The sequence below is a fragment of the Electrona antarctica genome (assembly GCF_951216825.1).
Source record: "Electrona antarctica genome assembly, chromosome: 10".
In the NCBI taxonomy this organism is placed as follows: domain Eukaryota; kingdom Metazoa; phylum Chordata; class Actinopteri; order Myctophiformes; family Myctophidae; genus Electrona; species Electrona antarctica.
Genome location: NC_136791.1, coordinates 21,974,708 through 21,990,669, shown reverse-complemented (window position 1 = coordinate 21,990,669; position 15,962 = coordinate 21,974,708). Strand labels below are relative to the sequence as shown.

The window sequence follows — 15,962 nt, the reverse complement described above, 5'->3', positions numbered from 1 at the left end:
GCTTCTGGGGGGGACCCTGGAACAACATATTTTCAGGCTAAATACAGATAATTCTGTGGGTCCTTGACATGAAAAGGGTTGAGCACCAGTGCAACACTGATAGGTTCTTCAGAAAACTGTCAAGATTTGGAAAACATTTAGTAGAAACTGCTCTCAGGTCTCAATGGCTTAATTGAACTCTGACAGTATATCCACTATTATCAGCAAACAAACAAAATAGTCTGAAAGTTACAGAACATTCATGGTTTATATATATTTTTTTAATTTACGAAGCTACCAGGAGAAATTACATTTCAAAAACAAAGCTAGACAGAAGTCCAGTTCCTGGTGGAACCACCAGTTTACGGTGGAATGAAATGACACTTTTTAATAGCAACCACTTCACACGATGTCCAAATACATTTTCATTTTAACATAACTGTAGGAATTCTAACTCCACAGGAAATAATGCAATGCGAGTGAGTAGGTTTCAACTGAAGAGATGGCTTCTTTTCTGTTGTACTCACCGTTTTGCCTATTACGCTGCCTTTTTAAAAATGTTTGTGTCTTGTGCCATTACTGACTTTGCTTTGATTTTGATGTTTTATGTTAATTTGCTTTTCTTGTCATTTTGTCCTTCTGTAAAGCACTTTGTTCTGCATCCGATATCATGACAGGTGCTCTATAAATAAGATTTATTTTCTTCTCTCTTTCGGTGCCGTGTCCAAAGAAACCATTTTCTGAGCTGCGAGGCTTTCTGGGGGTAGGGGGAGGGGGTAGGTGCTCCGTCTTCCTAATGACGAGCATCGCGGTTTCACAACTCTTGGCGAGTTGTTGTCGTCCAGAAGTGCTCTGGGTGCCGCTCGCTCATCAATGTCATCATCTCTTTCCTATGCAGAGCGTTGACGAGAGCCACCCACACCCACACACACACACACATGCATTGAGCAAATGCGTCTCGTTCAGTGCATGTGTGTAGCGATCCGGCCATGATGTCCAAAGCGCTCCGTTGCTCAAAAAGACTCTGTGTCCTTTAGTTTAGCACACCACCCAAGGACAGTCCTTGTGGTGTGCTACACTTGGGGTATCTCTACACAGCAGGGGTGGGAGGGAGGGGGAGACCCTAGACTTCGGTACGGATGTTGGGGTATCTCTAGTACAGCGGGGCAGGGAGGGAGAGACGCTAGACTTCGGTGCAGATGTTGGGGTATCTCTACTACAGCGGAGCAGGGAGGGAGGGGGAGACGCTAGACCTCGGTACGGATGTTGGGGTATCTCTAGTACAGCGGAGCTGGGAGGGAGGGGGAGACGCTAGACTTCGGTGCGGATGTTGGGGAATCTCTTGAGCAGCGTCGTTGCTTGCTTGGCCGGAAGGCGTTTCATTTGGAACCCCTCCATCTGTTCTGATTGGGACCTGGCTTCAACCTGCAAGGGAAAGACAAGAGAGAAAAGGACTTGAAAGACCAATTCCAGCCCAAAATCCTAGAATTGTCACAAAACATTTTCAGAAGGGGGTCTGTGGCTAAATGCATCACGATCTGAGGGGTCCTTGACATGAATCTCTCTCTCTCTCTCTCTCTCTCTCTCTCCTCTTCTGGGGGTCCCTGCCACAAAACATTTTCAGATGGGGGAAGAGGGGGTAATGCTCAGCTGAGAAGAGGAAGGAGCCAATGACGTCAGTGTTATACCAGCCCAAAACACACAGGGAGGAAAGCTAGACACCCTGCAGGAAAACACTATGCTGTGTGCATCCATGCGTGCGTGTGTGCGTGCACGCTTGTGTGTGCACATCATGTGTGACAGGCAGGCAGACGGGAAAAGAGTGTGTGGGTTTGTTAGGACTCCTCCCCGACCAGGAAATGTCTGTTAAACGATGTTAGTCGGGCCTAATTGGCTTTTCCTCGCACGTCTCCTAAACATGCTGAACCGACAGCTGTAGCACGACTCTGGGGCCGTCTCTTATTAAACATGCTGAACCAACCGCTAGAGGACGGCTCTGGAAAAACACAAGTCACTTTCTTCAACACCAGTTGCCGTTGCGCTCCCCCGCAACCCACCTCCGAGGTGGATAGTCTGCCGACACTGACGCAAGGTTACTCCGTGGTGGGAAATAAATATTGCTCTGTGTTGGGTGGGAGGGGGGCATGCAGCTTACAGGACGGACGTGGTACAGTCTCCTAAACATGCTGAACCTACAGCTACTGTATACAGGACGGCTGTGGGACAGTCTCTTAACCCATTTAGGACTGAGACCACATTCTATAAATGTCTTCTAAAATCTAAATCATGATGTTTCTATATCGGTGGTGCTTCCCATCTGAAAATATGTTGTACCAGGGAAGGATTTGAGTTCAAAACGTGCGCTGTGAAAGCATGTACCGGTATTCAGAAGATTTTCGCCACATTTTCACGATTTAAAAAAAATAGCAGATCTACAAGCTATGAGCTCGTAAATCTGCTATTTTTACAACAACTATAGAGTTTAAAATAAGGGTTAAAGTGACAGAGATGCGTTCCGGCCTGGGCTAAACACGCTGAAGCCACAGCAGGAGGGGTACAGTAGGTTGTAACTATAGCCTGGAGGCCTTGTTTTGTGTTTGTGTTGTTTGTTGTGTGTGCAGTGGCATGGCAACATGTAGCTCTGGTCTGGTCCATATAGCGTTAGAAGGACTTCTTCAACCCATTTAGGCCTGACGTCGGAATTTAAATCCTGACAGTTTTCTGAAATACCTATGTTTCTATATCAGTGGTGCTCAATATTTCATGTCCACGACCCCCAAAAATTATATGTAATTGGCCGCCGACCCCCATCTGAAAATATGTTATTCCAGGAACCCCTCATAAGCAAAGTTTTGAGTTAAAAACGTTCGCTCTGAAAGAATATATTGTTAACGACCCTGCAAAAGACCCGGCCGTAACTTGCTCCTCCAAGGGAGCTAGCTCTCTTGGCACGGCTTGTTGCGGAGGAGCAAGTTACGGCCGGGTCTTTCGCAGATCTGCTATTTTTCAATATCTAAAGTATAACATAATCCTTAAAACACCAAAAAGGGGTTCCCGTCCAGAATGGGTTAACGCTATGGGACTTTCTTTTTTTTCAATTTACGTTTTATTGAATTTTAATCAAACATACATGAACGACTGACAATTGACAAGACATACAACCGAAAACAAAACAAGACAATATACGTACAATACACACAAGGGGAGATGTCTGCCTCTCTTCTCTATCGATGAACATTCATAATACATAAGTATAATACAGGTGCATATACAGGTTAAACAGGTTTAACTGAAACTATACAAAATCAGGTCTTATGGTAGAAACATGAGCAATCCATCTAAACCAGTTATCTGTGAAGACTTCAACTTGACCTCTGAAGCTGAATGTAATTCTCTCCATAATAAATATACTATAGATTAAATCAATCCATTCATTTATAGTTGGTATTACATTTGTAAGCCACTTTTTTGTTAAGGCTTTTTTGGATGCCACCAGCAATACCCTCAATAGATACTGATCCTGCTTTACAAATTGAAGTCCCTCCAGATCTGCAAGATACATGGTTTTAAAATCAAAAGGAATGTCAACACCAAAAACTGCTTCCAGGACACTGTGGACACTTCTCCAAAATGGAACCACAGAAGGGCAACTCCAGAACACATGAAAATGATTTGCCAATGTTTCCCCACAGAGTCTCCAACAGTCCGACTGATACGTGTAATGTCTTTTCTGGGCTGGAGTGCAAAAGAAACGACTCACATTTTTCCAGCTGAATTCTCTCCATGTGGGGGAACTACTCATTTTCCACTGATGTTTACATATTCTTTCCCATTCTTCTGCTGATATAGTAAGGTTGCCCTCTGCTTCCCATCTTGCTTTAATATTCAGAGTATTATCTCCTTTCATGTTTTGAAGCACTACATATACATTTGAAACTATCTTTTGATAAGTAGAGCCTGCATACGCATTTTGGAAAATCTTAATGATCTCTACTCCTGTTGCATCTTCTCTTCTTAATAGCCTTCTATTTATAAAGTCTCTGATTTGTAGGTACCTAAAAAGGTCCTGATTCTGTAAATTAAATTTGTCTTTCAGGTCCTGGAAGCTCATCACATTACCCTGTTTTAAAAGAGTACAATATGCAGAGAGGCCATTCCCAATCCAACCTCTAAACCTCATGTCATGTGTACTAGGTCTGAAGTCTGAATCATATGCAAACCATGAGAATTCCAATTTTGTCCTTCAGTTTATATCTCCTAATTATTTCACACCACACCTTCAATGAACCTGTTATCATCACATTCTGAGGATCCGACAAGTGTTTGACCAAGGATGGGTCTCCCACCAACATGTTAATAGGTAGACCCCTTCCCATTGAACCCTCTATATCTTTCCATCTTGATTTGTAACTTGGCTTACACCATCCAATCAATGGTCGGATTTGAGCTGCTCTATAATAATCTCTCAAACATGGAAGGGCCAATCCCCCTCCTTCCTTTGGTAGTTGTAATGTCTTGAGCCTCACTCTAGGTTTTTTCCCTGCCCAAATAAATCTGGATATAACTTTATCCCAGTCAGAGAAGAACTGTTCTGGTTTTGAGATAGGGACTGACAAAAACAAATATAAAAGCCTTGGTAATACATTCATTTTTACAGATTCTATGCGTGAACTCAGATTTAAATATGGAATTAAATTCCATCTATCAATATCAGCCATTATACCCCTCCTGAGAGGGTCATAATTTAACTCTTCTAATTTGGATAAATCTGTCGGTAATAGAATACCTAGATATTTCACAGATTGTTTGTCCCACCGAATTTTGTACCTAGAGCGAAGACAGTGAGGGGGATTGTAATACATGTTGAGAGCTTGTGTTTTTTGTTCATTTATTTTATAGCCCGAGTATGATCCATATTCTTCCAACACAGACATCAGCGCAGGCAAGGACTCCGTTGGGCTCGAAAGATACACAAGAATATCATCCGCGAAAAGGGCCAATTTTTGTTCACCTGCTGGCATTAGTATACCTTTAATTGAATTATTCTGTCTGATCCATTGCGCCAAAGGTTCAATAAAAATTGCGAACAATATTGGAGAAATTGGGCACCCCTGTCTAGACGACCGTTCCAACAAAAATGAGTCACAAAGCTCGCCATTGATCTTCAGTCTACGCTATGGGACTTTCAAGCCTCTTCTCACGTATCACAGGCTGTACACAGCCTGTCGACTACGGCAAAAATAAAATATACTTTTTGGCCAAAATGTAAAATAATCTATTTGAGATAATAGCAGTTATTTTGTCATAATCGTTTCCATGTTGGAAAAACGTCATACATTTAAAAAAAAAAGCTGTATATTTCAGTTATTCGTCATATCTGCCCTGTGCATTTTTTTATTACCAGGCAAACAGGGATGTAATCTGTATTCCTATGTTTCAATGTTCAACGCCAAAAACACAATTAAATCGTCAATCTCAATTATTTGTGTGACAATTAATCGTCAACCCATCGTGCGCAGGCCGGCACCACATGGACCCCAGTACCCCACCTCTCATAAGATGCAATGGGAAAAAATGTACCATCAAACTCTCAGATGCTGAGATCTCTCGCCCATGAAATATATCAAAAATATGGTTTCTGTTGTGTCAACTTGTGTGTGAATGATAATAGCAATTCAAAGCAGTTGTCCTCAAAACAATACAGTCGCTGTCATCAGACCGGAGGGAGAGCTCATGATCACGGCAGCAGAGCCTGGTCGTGCACACGCAACTGCAGCCCATCAAGTATAATTCATGCCCCGTCCCTCGAAGGTGACGCGCACGCATCCACAACGCGATGTGAGCTTCTTGTATATCAGCTGTTCTTTGCGAGCAATACTGTTGTGCAATGAAGTATAACATGTCTCCCTAGGGTGCGCCTCACTAGCCAACACACAAGAGGTTGAATGGACTGAAACCAGCGCTCCCCAAGACAACAGGTCTGTTGGGGATTGATTATACTAGACCTGTACGTGCCCTTCGGCCACCGGCCTACTTGAGAGCAATGCAACTTGGGAACCTAATAATACCGTTTGTCAACTTGTCATAGCACCCGTTTTAACTATCTGTCTGTGTCCCACATGGAGATCTCTGGATGTCTGTCTGCCTGTGTCTGACAAGTTTGTTTGCACAAAAGTGGGGTGGTTAAGTAATCAATTTGCAATTGGCTGAGGCAGAGGCTGGAAATTGCACAGGTGAGGGGACTTTGGCTCATTAGGCCCACTGGCAGAGCCTGACCAGAGCCTTTTGTGGTGGTTCTGGAGAACTGTGGGTCCGACCGACTCGATACCGGGCACTGCAGTGCACTTGTGTGGAACACGTGTGTCGGTGGGGCAAACGGTTCTCGAGTTACGTGCATTACAACCGTACACACACACACACACACACAGACGTGGCACATTTATAGTAGGATGAAACTGGTCACCCGTGCGACCAGTCTCAATGTTTGTACACCTATGTTTCACACCTGTAAAGCTGTGACGTGACAATGAGGTTGTCGTCATAGTTACCTGGGCCTTCTTAACGCAGGTGTAGAAGGTTTTCATCTCATTGGGGCACAGAGCTTCCACAAAGTGGTTCGCCTTCCAGCACACCATCATCTGCGACATCTCTGTGATGCATGTCGCCTCTGGTATGAAGAGAGTTAAAATGTTTAATGCATTTGTTTTTTCATCGCACTCGAACCGGAGTGTTACGAGCGTGTACAGAACACAGTTGTGAATTCATATTAACTCCCAGAAGCAAAGATTCGAGTTAAAAACGATCGCTGTGAAAGATATATATATATATATATATATATTCAAGAATTTAGCAGACCTACACGCTTTTTTTCAATAGCTAAAATATAACATAATGCTTAAAACACCAAATGGGGTTCCCACTCCGAATGGGTTAAAAAAAAAAAAAGGCATCAAAAGGCGATCTTGGCGCTGAGCGAGTTATAATGTTTAATGAATTTAATGAATTAATGACAGAGTAGTGACATCTCTGTGACGCACGTGGCCTCTGGCTTGAAATATTACTAAAGAGCTTGAGAGACAGGGAGACCCTGTTACTGAACAAACACTATCAATAATTACTGTCAGAATACAGAGCCATTTAAAGTAACACTGATTTGAACAAAAGTACGTCCCTTACACACAAAGTAGTTTAAAGGGATAGTTCAGATGTCTTTTACTTAAGCGGTATGAAATACTTGCCATTAATATAGTAGTGGTTGCAACTGTATTCATTGATTGCCCGAGTCCCGTGCTGGGAGTTCTGCTCTGGTTTTGGTGAAAAAAACCTTTGTGTCCATATCACTACGATACACTATTGATACCAATAATTGTGTGCATTTGAGAACGTTCTAAAACATGATATGTTTGTTGAGTTCAATGAAATGATTCAGAGGGGGAGAGAGAGAGAGAGAGAGAGAGAGAGAGAGAGAGAGAGAGAGAGAGAGAGAGAGAGAGAGAGAGAGAGAGAGAGAGAGAGAGAGAGAGAGAGAGAGAGAGAGAGAGAGAGAGAGAGAGAGAGAGAGAGAGAGAGAGAGAGAGAGAGAGAGAGAGAGAGAGAGAGAGAGAGAGAGAGAGAGAGAGAGAGACACACACACACACACACACACACACACACACACACACACACACACACACACACACACACACACACACACACACACACACACACACACACACACACACACACACACACACACACACACACACACACACACACACACACACACACACATTTTGAATGCATTTGTGATAGAGAGATTTTAATTAAGAAAGGAAAGTTATCTCGTCGATGGCGAGGTGTTATATGACCACACCACTGTAATCTGTGCCAACAGTTTAAGGTCATCATGCAGACGAGAGAGCGAGAGAGAGAGAGACACCGAGTCACTGTTCCTCTCACTATGATTTATGCTTCTACAGATTCTGTGATTTAACGTGAGCTGATTGAAAAGGTTCTCTAAGTGCTCAACCTCTGGCTCCTGCCAACTTTTTGTCCATTGTGTCCAACTCTCCATACAGTACATCTGAAGCCAAATCATTTCCATATCAATAATTTATCAACTTCGTTTTTATTTTCAATGACACTCCCAGTTTTATGTGGTGCTGCACGACTCTTGCTCAAATGTGAATCTCGCTTTGCCTCCACAAGAATAGGGATCAACACAAGATTCATTTTTTTTCCCATGCAAATATTTATTGTCTTTAGTCTGTAGTTGCTGAACATTACTACATTCAAAATGTGGCACCTGGAGCCAAGAAAACTACTGTGGCTTTAAACAGACAACATCCAAAGTGCTTCACTTAAACCTCTCTTAAAGTCTCTCTCTTGTAGCAAAAACATAAGAGTATAACTCAAATGAATTGGACAGCCAACTAGTGCTGCACCATTCTTGCTCAAATTTAGAAATGAGGCCGCATTGGTGTCTGAATCTAGATCGCAATCTTTTTCAATGAAGCATGCAGCACCAGTTTGATGTGCATTAGCCCATGGATTTTTCTTTTTCCTAATGGGACCTCAATCTATAATTATGATGAATCTCTCTGTGATAATTTAACTCACAGAGTGTACGAATAGAAACCTCAAAATAAAAAGTACAGCAGTACTTGAGTGAATGTACGTGCAGTGCATAGCAATACATCATGCTGTCCAGTACACTACTGCCACAACCCTTAGCAGCACCTCCTCTGCAGTCAGTATCAAGTACTGTACAAGTTACAACTCACTCAACACTATAGGCTCTATGCACATACGCAATTTTGGAAATAACTCTTCCTACTTCTGGAATATATTCCATAAATAAATAAATGAAAATGTTTAAGAAGTGTAGATCTTCTATTTCCACTCTTTTTGGTCGCGGGCAAACGTCTAGTTTCTCTTTTGGGTTCATGAGCTAAAGAGTTGGGGAATCACTGTTGTAAATCACTCAGTGGTTCTCAAACCTATTCTATAGAGCACTGCTTTTCAACCAGTGGTCCGGGGACCACCAGTGGTCCTTGAGGGGGTTCCAGGTGGTTTCCAGCTAAATGGAGAGTTGGTAACCAAATGGACCCTTATAGATCTTTAACTCTTGAGAGCGTAAAATGGAACCAAATGGACCCTTACGCTCTCAAAAGTTACATTATTGTTAAGCTACATTATTGTTAGGCACCACGGCTGGGTCACCTGAGTGAGGGGTATGATGTTGGGAGAGCCGAAACCCAGATGACCTTGAGATACATCACTGAGGACACGTCCCAGGTGCATCCATGCAATGTATTTTTGTTGTTTAGTTAATTTACAAGAAGTCTAGTCTACACAATTAGAGAATGTAGAAGAATTGATATTTTGATCAACGTTTGCCACTTTGCCTATAATCTCTCCTATGTGGACAAAATCTTATCTAACGACAAACAAAATATTCAACGTTTAGGGTCTGAGAGGCCAAATCTACAAAATGGTGGTCTGTGGAATAAATAATGGACCTTGATATGAAAAGGGTTGAAAACCACTGCTATAGAGTATAGACAAATGGAACCCATTTGGACACTGTCAGTCAGTAACCTCGCATCACCAGGCTTTCCACCTCGGAGAAAAGCCTGGTCTGCGTTACTAAATCGCTGTGTGATCCAGGTCGGAAGCGGATGGTAAAATACGTCATGTTGTAGTCACTGATTTGTAGTAATAAGGCCGGAACCACAACCAGGAATAAACACTACCCAAAATAATTCCCTGCGATCATAATTTTAGAGCCTACCCAATAAAATAGAATTTCCCTGTGGGATAACAAAGGTATACTAAATAGTCTCTGGAAAGACATGTTTTGCTTTTATTGTTGTGAAGCACTTTGTGACTAAGATGTCTGTGAAATGTGCTCTATAAATAAAATGTACTTACTTAATTACTTACTTACAAGCCAAGTGTTCAAAAATTTGAATAAAATCTGAATATTATGTTTGTAACATTTCAACAAAACAAATCTTGCTTGATGGATGGTCCCTGCTGGCACAAAACATGTTCAGATGGGGGAACCGGTGGTCCACGGACAAGTACATGTTAATTTGGGGGGTCTTTGGCATGAAAAAAGTTTGACAACCATTGCTTTAGCATTGGACCAAGACCATCAAAGTCAAAGATGTAACTTTTACTTCCATTATGCAAATGTAAAATCGACCAAATACATCAGTGATAGTCTCGATCCAAGGTCAGTGCTTATAATATAAATCAGCAGCGTATGTTCTCACCTCCTCTCTTGGGTTTTCTGTTGGCCACAGAGTCCTTCAGAACCAGCGGCCTGTTGGGTTTCAGCACCGGCTTCTTGGCCTGCTTGCTCACCAAGCGAGCGACCTTCTCCTGCATAGAGATGCCTCCCTGCATGGCCATGTTTATTTATTATTTAAACACTAAAAGCACCGATGTCTGACCGTACAGGATGCTCACACAGACGGACAACTACCTCGTGAGGTACAAAATATACTAAATAAACGACATTTGATGTTCAATAACGCCACGATTCTTCCTTTAGCCGAGGAGCGTTGATGATCTTGTGTTGTTGTGTACGGGCGGCGCCATGACAGGGTCGTAAAATGACGCCGTAAAGTAGTATGCCTACTGTCGTGAAATGTTGTAAATGTCACTGCCAGCATGCTGTAGTAGTTGTTTGTGTAAAACTACAAAAGGTCATTTCTCCAGGCAGTGGGTAAAGTGCTGGTTGATTACCAGATTTTTTCTGTACAATATTGTAAAAAAGAAAAAGAAAAAAAAAAGTACTTTGTTGAGTTGATTGAATACTTAATTGTCTCGTCACAACAAGTCTGGGTGACTTGTTTCCACTGTTTACAAGGCTAGTCCTGTATTAAAAATGTATTAAGAGCATAATATTCTTAAAGTAGCTAAAGTAAAAGTATTCATGCAAAAAAATTAATGTTGTTTAAACACAAGTATTGATCATTCATTATACCGCTTAAGCCTTATATTTTATACTTCAGCTAAGAAGATTTCTCATTAACAATGTAATTCATTATTAATCATTAACATCTGCAAAGTAACTAGTAAATAAAGCTATCAAATAATTGTAGTGGAGTAAAACCTATTTAGCCTACCTCTGAGATTTAATGATAATCAAGTATAAAGTAGTAAAATAAGTATATTTGGCTAATTGGAAATAGCCGATCTACAACCTTACCTGACAACGCTCATCTGTTGTCGTGAGCTTGTAGATCAGCCGTTTAAAAAGAAAGCAATATTTTTTACATGCACATTATTCAAGTCAAATTTAGTGTTTAGTGTTTATTATAATGGTTGACTGGGTTGGGATGGAGTTGCTTTGGCTGCTGCTCTGGTCTAGATCTAGACCCTAGAGCGGATATGGAAATGATGTGCACTCGTCTCTGTACTGTACGTGTGAGTTATCGGATGCGTAGGAAGAGCATGCAGGTCTTAAACTGTCCGGAACAAACTGGGTAGTGTGACACTTTTGGGGGAAAAGGATGCAAATACTGGGGGTTAGAGGAAAAAAGGGGACTTAAAGTAAGTAAGGCAGGGAGTAATATGTAACTTCTTTTTAATTAATTTTTGAAGTACCGTATAACTATATTGCCCCAGGCTCGACTCCAGGATGAAATGACTGAGGGGGCAGTTGAAAATGGCGAGGGGGCAGTGGGGCACACATCATTTTTATATAGTGAAACATTATGTAGGCCTACATAAAACGTAAACTTGGGGGGAGGTCATTTTCAACTGAGGGACCCCCGTTGCGCTGGGCCTATAACTAAAGCCAAAGTGCAGTGACTACGTTTTTGGACACACCGACTTTTGTGCATCCCAAAGGTGAAATTAGCCTGATTTTGGAGGATAAACTATTACCTCAAAAACATATTTTAATAACACTCATTTGATATCTCATTTTGCTGACCAGTTGAAATACCTTTAAACCCATTATTGGCTAAAACATTTTCCCGTAGTGACTACTGCACTTACTTTGAATGTCTTTGTATAGGACAGTATAGTAATACTAATAGGTCATATATTACCGTTTTTGAGTAACCTTTCCAACACTGACAATCAGACTACCTCTTTCACCTCTGGACTGAAATGCACAACAGTTTCTTTACTTCCCAGTCGATAGAAAGTCCCCTGGCTGGCTGCGTAGGTGTATCTACTCTGTGCTGGTGATATCAGGCCGTTGGCAACATGACATTTAGTTAGAATGTCGGACAAGTTTTAACACCCCCAGTACGAAGGCATGTTGTATCCTATATGTGTGTGCAGGGCAAGACTGCACTGTCAGCACATATCAGGCTTGGTTGGTACAGTGTACACTGTACAGGCCTAACCGTAGCACGTCGTGAACTTATAGTGATCTTATCTTACATACCTCTTTAATACCTCTCCCTTCACAAAAACCTACAACACACAAACAAACCCAACACCTGCTGCTGACTCTGTGCTGTGTATACTTAACTATATCACAACTATCATACCCTTAAGGCATAGGCTATTGTTTGCCGAAACGTTGGTCTTTCAATTTTTTATTTCCTTTTTGCATCGTCGTGACTACGAGCTGTGCTGACCTCTCCTTCCTTATAACGTAACTTTACAAACTGCTGTTTGTTTTAAAGCCATGATTGAAGAATGGAATAAGCTCCCTGCACAGTGCCAACCAGTGTTGATTTTGACAGCACATTTTTAGTTTTAGTCATGGTCTCGCATCGGCTATTTTGGCGAGTGTGACACCCGGGCATGAGCATAAAATAACTTGTACTTATAGTTCTACTGGATGGATCTCTTCTCCACACTAGTCCCACCCTATCATTTTAGTCAATGTTGTTTTTGCAGGCGAAACGAAACGGTCATACTTTTAGACATCATAGTTTTCTTTTGTGGAATAAGGGGAAGTGAACAAACCTTTTTCGTCTTAGTTTTGGTTTCTCTCTCTCTCTCTCTCTCTCTCTCTCTCTCTCTCTAGCTCTCTCTCTCTCTCATGGCAGAAGGCAGCCCACCCTACAGAGCCTGATGTTTGTTCAGAATTCTTACTTGCCACTGTCGCAAAAATGCTTGCTCAAAGGATGGGGGTTTGATGGGGACGACATCAGGTCTGGTATATGTAAAGTGTCTTTAGACAACTTGTGATTCAACAATATAATACGATTTAACTGAATTGAAATGGACTATATTTTCCATAAGAATATACTATACTGCATTCATTTATTTCCCTTCAATCAGCACAAATCAGATGAAATCATCGTAGACCATCACTATTCATTATTTACTTTTGCCCGTCGTAAAAAGGAACTGTTTTCACAAGGCAGCTGTAAAAGTGATGAATGACAGAAGGTTGATTGGTTTGCTGGCTGCTTGGCGGTGTTACATTTCCATTGTGTATACATAACACATAGTCTACTGGTTAGGCAAGGGTTTTTGTCATGTTGCGTTTCTCCCCCTTTGTCACGTAGGATGATTTAAGGCAGCGTATGGATGGACACCGTATAGCCTCCAGGCCGAATTCTTGAAAGATTGCTCTCAAGGGTTTAGCAAAGTGATTTCCATGCATGATAATATGAACTCTGATATCCAGCCCCTGTACTTTTTTCTCTCCCTTGCTTTGGATTTATGTGCTCATACACACGCATGCACGCAACGCACGCACGCACACATGCACGCTCGCACACACACACACGCACACGTGTACACACACACACAGGCTCATGTATGATGTATATGTCTTCCCACTGAAATTAGAAACAGAAGCATTATCCTCAGGGGGTCAACATGGAACCGAGGACAAGACAGATCAGACATTCGAGAAAACTCTCTAATTTAAGCGATTTCAGCGACTCTACATCATTGGTTCTCAAAGTTCAACCACCGCATGCAGACCGACGCATCGACACATTCCTTGGACTCGGTGCTCGGTGTGTCTGTGCATGTTTATACCTGGAGGAAAGAAGTGTGTGTGTGTGTGTGTGTGTGTGTGTGCGTGCGTGCGTGCGTGCGTGCGTGCGTGCGTGCGTGCGTGCGTGCGTGCGTGCGTGCGTACGTGTGTGCGTGTTTCTACCTGGAGGAAAGAAACGTGCCTTAATGCAGCTCAGGTGATTGAGCCCCATGCACTGTCTCATGAGTCGTGATACGTATAGGGTGATTCTCAAGCTCTCTCAGAATTGGCAAAACACTGCAATTTTATTGAAAATATAAATATTATATGACACTAATTCAAGGAAAAACAAGACTTCCAAGTGGGCCCCAATCCAGAAAAGGTTGAGACTGTCTGGTGATGCGTATAAAGAGCAGGATCAGACTGGTCTTCTACGCATGCTCTGTACATATGAATTCACGTTTTTTTCTAATAAGGAAACCAGATGTACATAGTTTCTGTATCCCTGGGCGACATTAGGAGACAAATAGTATACCAAAAACGAAATAATGTCTCCAGTCTTGCATGCTGCAAGGAAAGCAGCCCAGCCCAGATGGCATCCCTAAATATGGGCAGGTTGTCAAGACCTGAGCTGACCTTCTGGCACCAGTGTGTTCACTACCATTATTCAAGCTCTCCCTGCATATAGCCCACGTGTTTCTAGAGGTCCACCATTGTATTGTCCACGGCGCCGGTACCCAAGAATATACTGCACCCACCCAGCTGGCCTGAACCAGAGCCATCTAATAGAAGAGTTGCGATGTTCAGGGGGCAGACACAGAGCACTCAAGCGCTGTTCATGCAGCCTGAACTGAGACAAGCTGGAGTTGGAAATACATTGTTTTCAACAAGGGCGGTGCAAATAAGAGCTATTTTAAGCATGTGTGCAACATGACAACTGTTTTAAAGTATTGTACAGTAACAACTAAAGTCTCTTTAATGTTTATGTTGTACTATTACAAAAAAACTATCTAAAATAAAGGTATTCAAGATCATTAAAGCTGGGCTGTTGCCTGAGTCCAATGCATTTCTGCCTACTTCCGGTCCAGGACTTGTGATGCGTGCGTACTGCTGCGTAATGAGCTTGTAGATCTGCCATTTTCGGTTAATGCTCCCCTCAGAATATAGGGATGGTCGGGTTCAAGTGGTTAAGGTGAAGAAAGAAATCCTATCGCATTTGGTGCGCCCCCTGTAGTATCTCTGAGGAGCCCCTGGTATAGGGGTTGTGCCCGGACCCCCATGTCGAAGACCCCTGCCTTAGACCCATTACAGTTTGCCTACCGCCCAACAACGCCATGTAGCAGTGGTTCCCAAAGTGGGGTCCAGAGACGTGCGTGCGTGCATGCGTGCGTGCGTGCGTGCGTGCGTGCGTGCGTGCGTGCGTGCGTGCGTGCAGAAAGTGTGTGTGCTGTGTGACATGGGCTGTCTTGTCAATAGGGTGACGGCAACATTTCGAGATGCTCAATACAATGGGGACAACCGTGACCTCAGATGACCTTTGAACCCTTTGACCCTTGAGACAACTTCTCCTCGCTTGAACGAGCAGTGTCAAAGGGCGTGCAAACATACGCGCGCGCGCGCACACACACACACACACACACACACACACACACACACACACACACACACACACACACACACACACACACACACACACACACACACACTTAAACAAAGACTCTCGGGGCCAAAACTGGAGATGTCTTCTCGTGTAGCGAGGGAACTGACAGATAAATCATTGTGACATGCTCTGTTTGAGCATTCTGCAAAATGGCTTGACGAGGCAGTTTGTCTGTCCGTCCGCCTGTCATCCGTCCACCTGTCCGTCTGTACGGACGAGAGATGATCTTCAAACTCCATGCATTTTTTGTTTGATGCTGGATCAGTGTTGTATTTGGCAGCACATTTCTATTTCTAGTTTTAGTCATAGTCTCTTGAATAGTTTTCACTTAGTTTTAGTCAGTTAGTCTAGTCTTAGTCGACTAAACCTACGCGTGATTTTGTCGACTAAAATGTATTTTGGCGCCGGGCCTTGATGCCGTCGTAATGGCTGATT

General features: G+C 42.7%; 1 protein-coding gene across 1 annotated transcript; it reads right to left on the bottom strand.

The window, feature by feature from the left end:
- Nucleotides 1-238: 238 nt before the first annotated feature.
- On the bottom strand, nt 239-10,608 carry chchd1 (coiled-coil-helix-coiled-coil-helix domain containing 1). Its single transcript, XM_079511786.1, has 3 exons — nt 10,239-10,608; nt 6,528-6,646; nt 239-1,404 (listed from the first exon to the last, which is right to left on the bottom strand). Exons 1-3 carry the CDS (start codon nt 10,375-10,377, stop codon nt 1,291-1,293), a joined length of 372 nt encoding a protein of 123 aa, XP_079367912.1. The 5' UTR covers nt 10,378-10,608; the 3' UTR covers nt 239-1,290.
- Between the last annotated feature and the right edge of the window lie 5,354 nt (nt 10,609-15,962).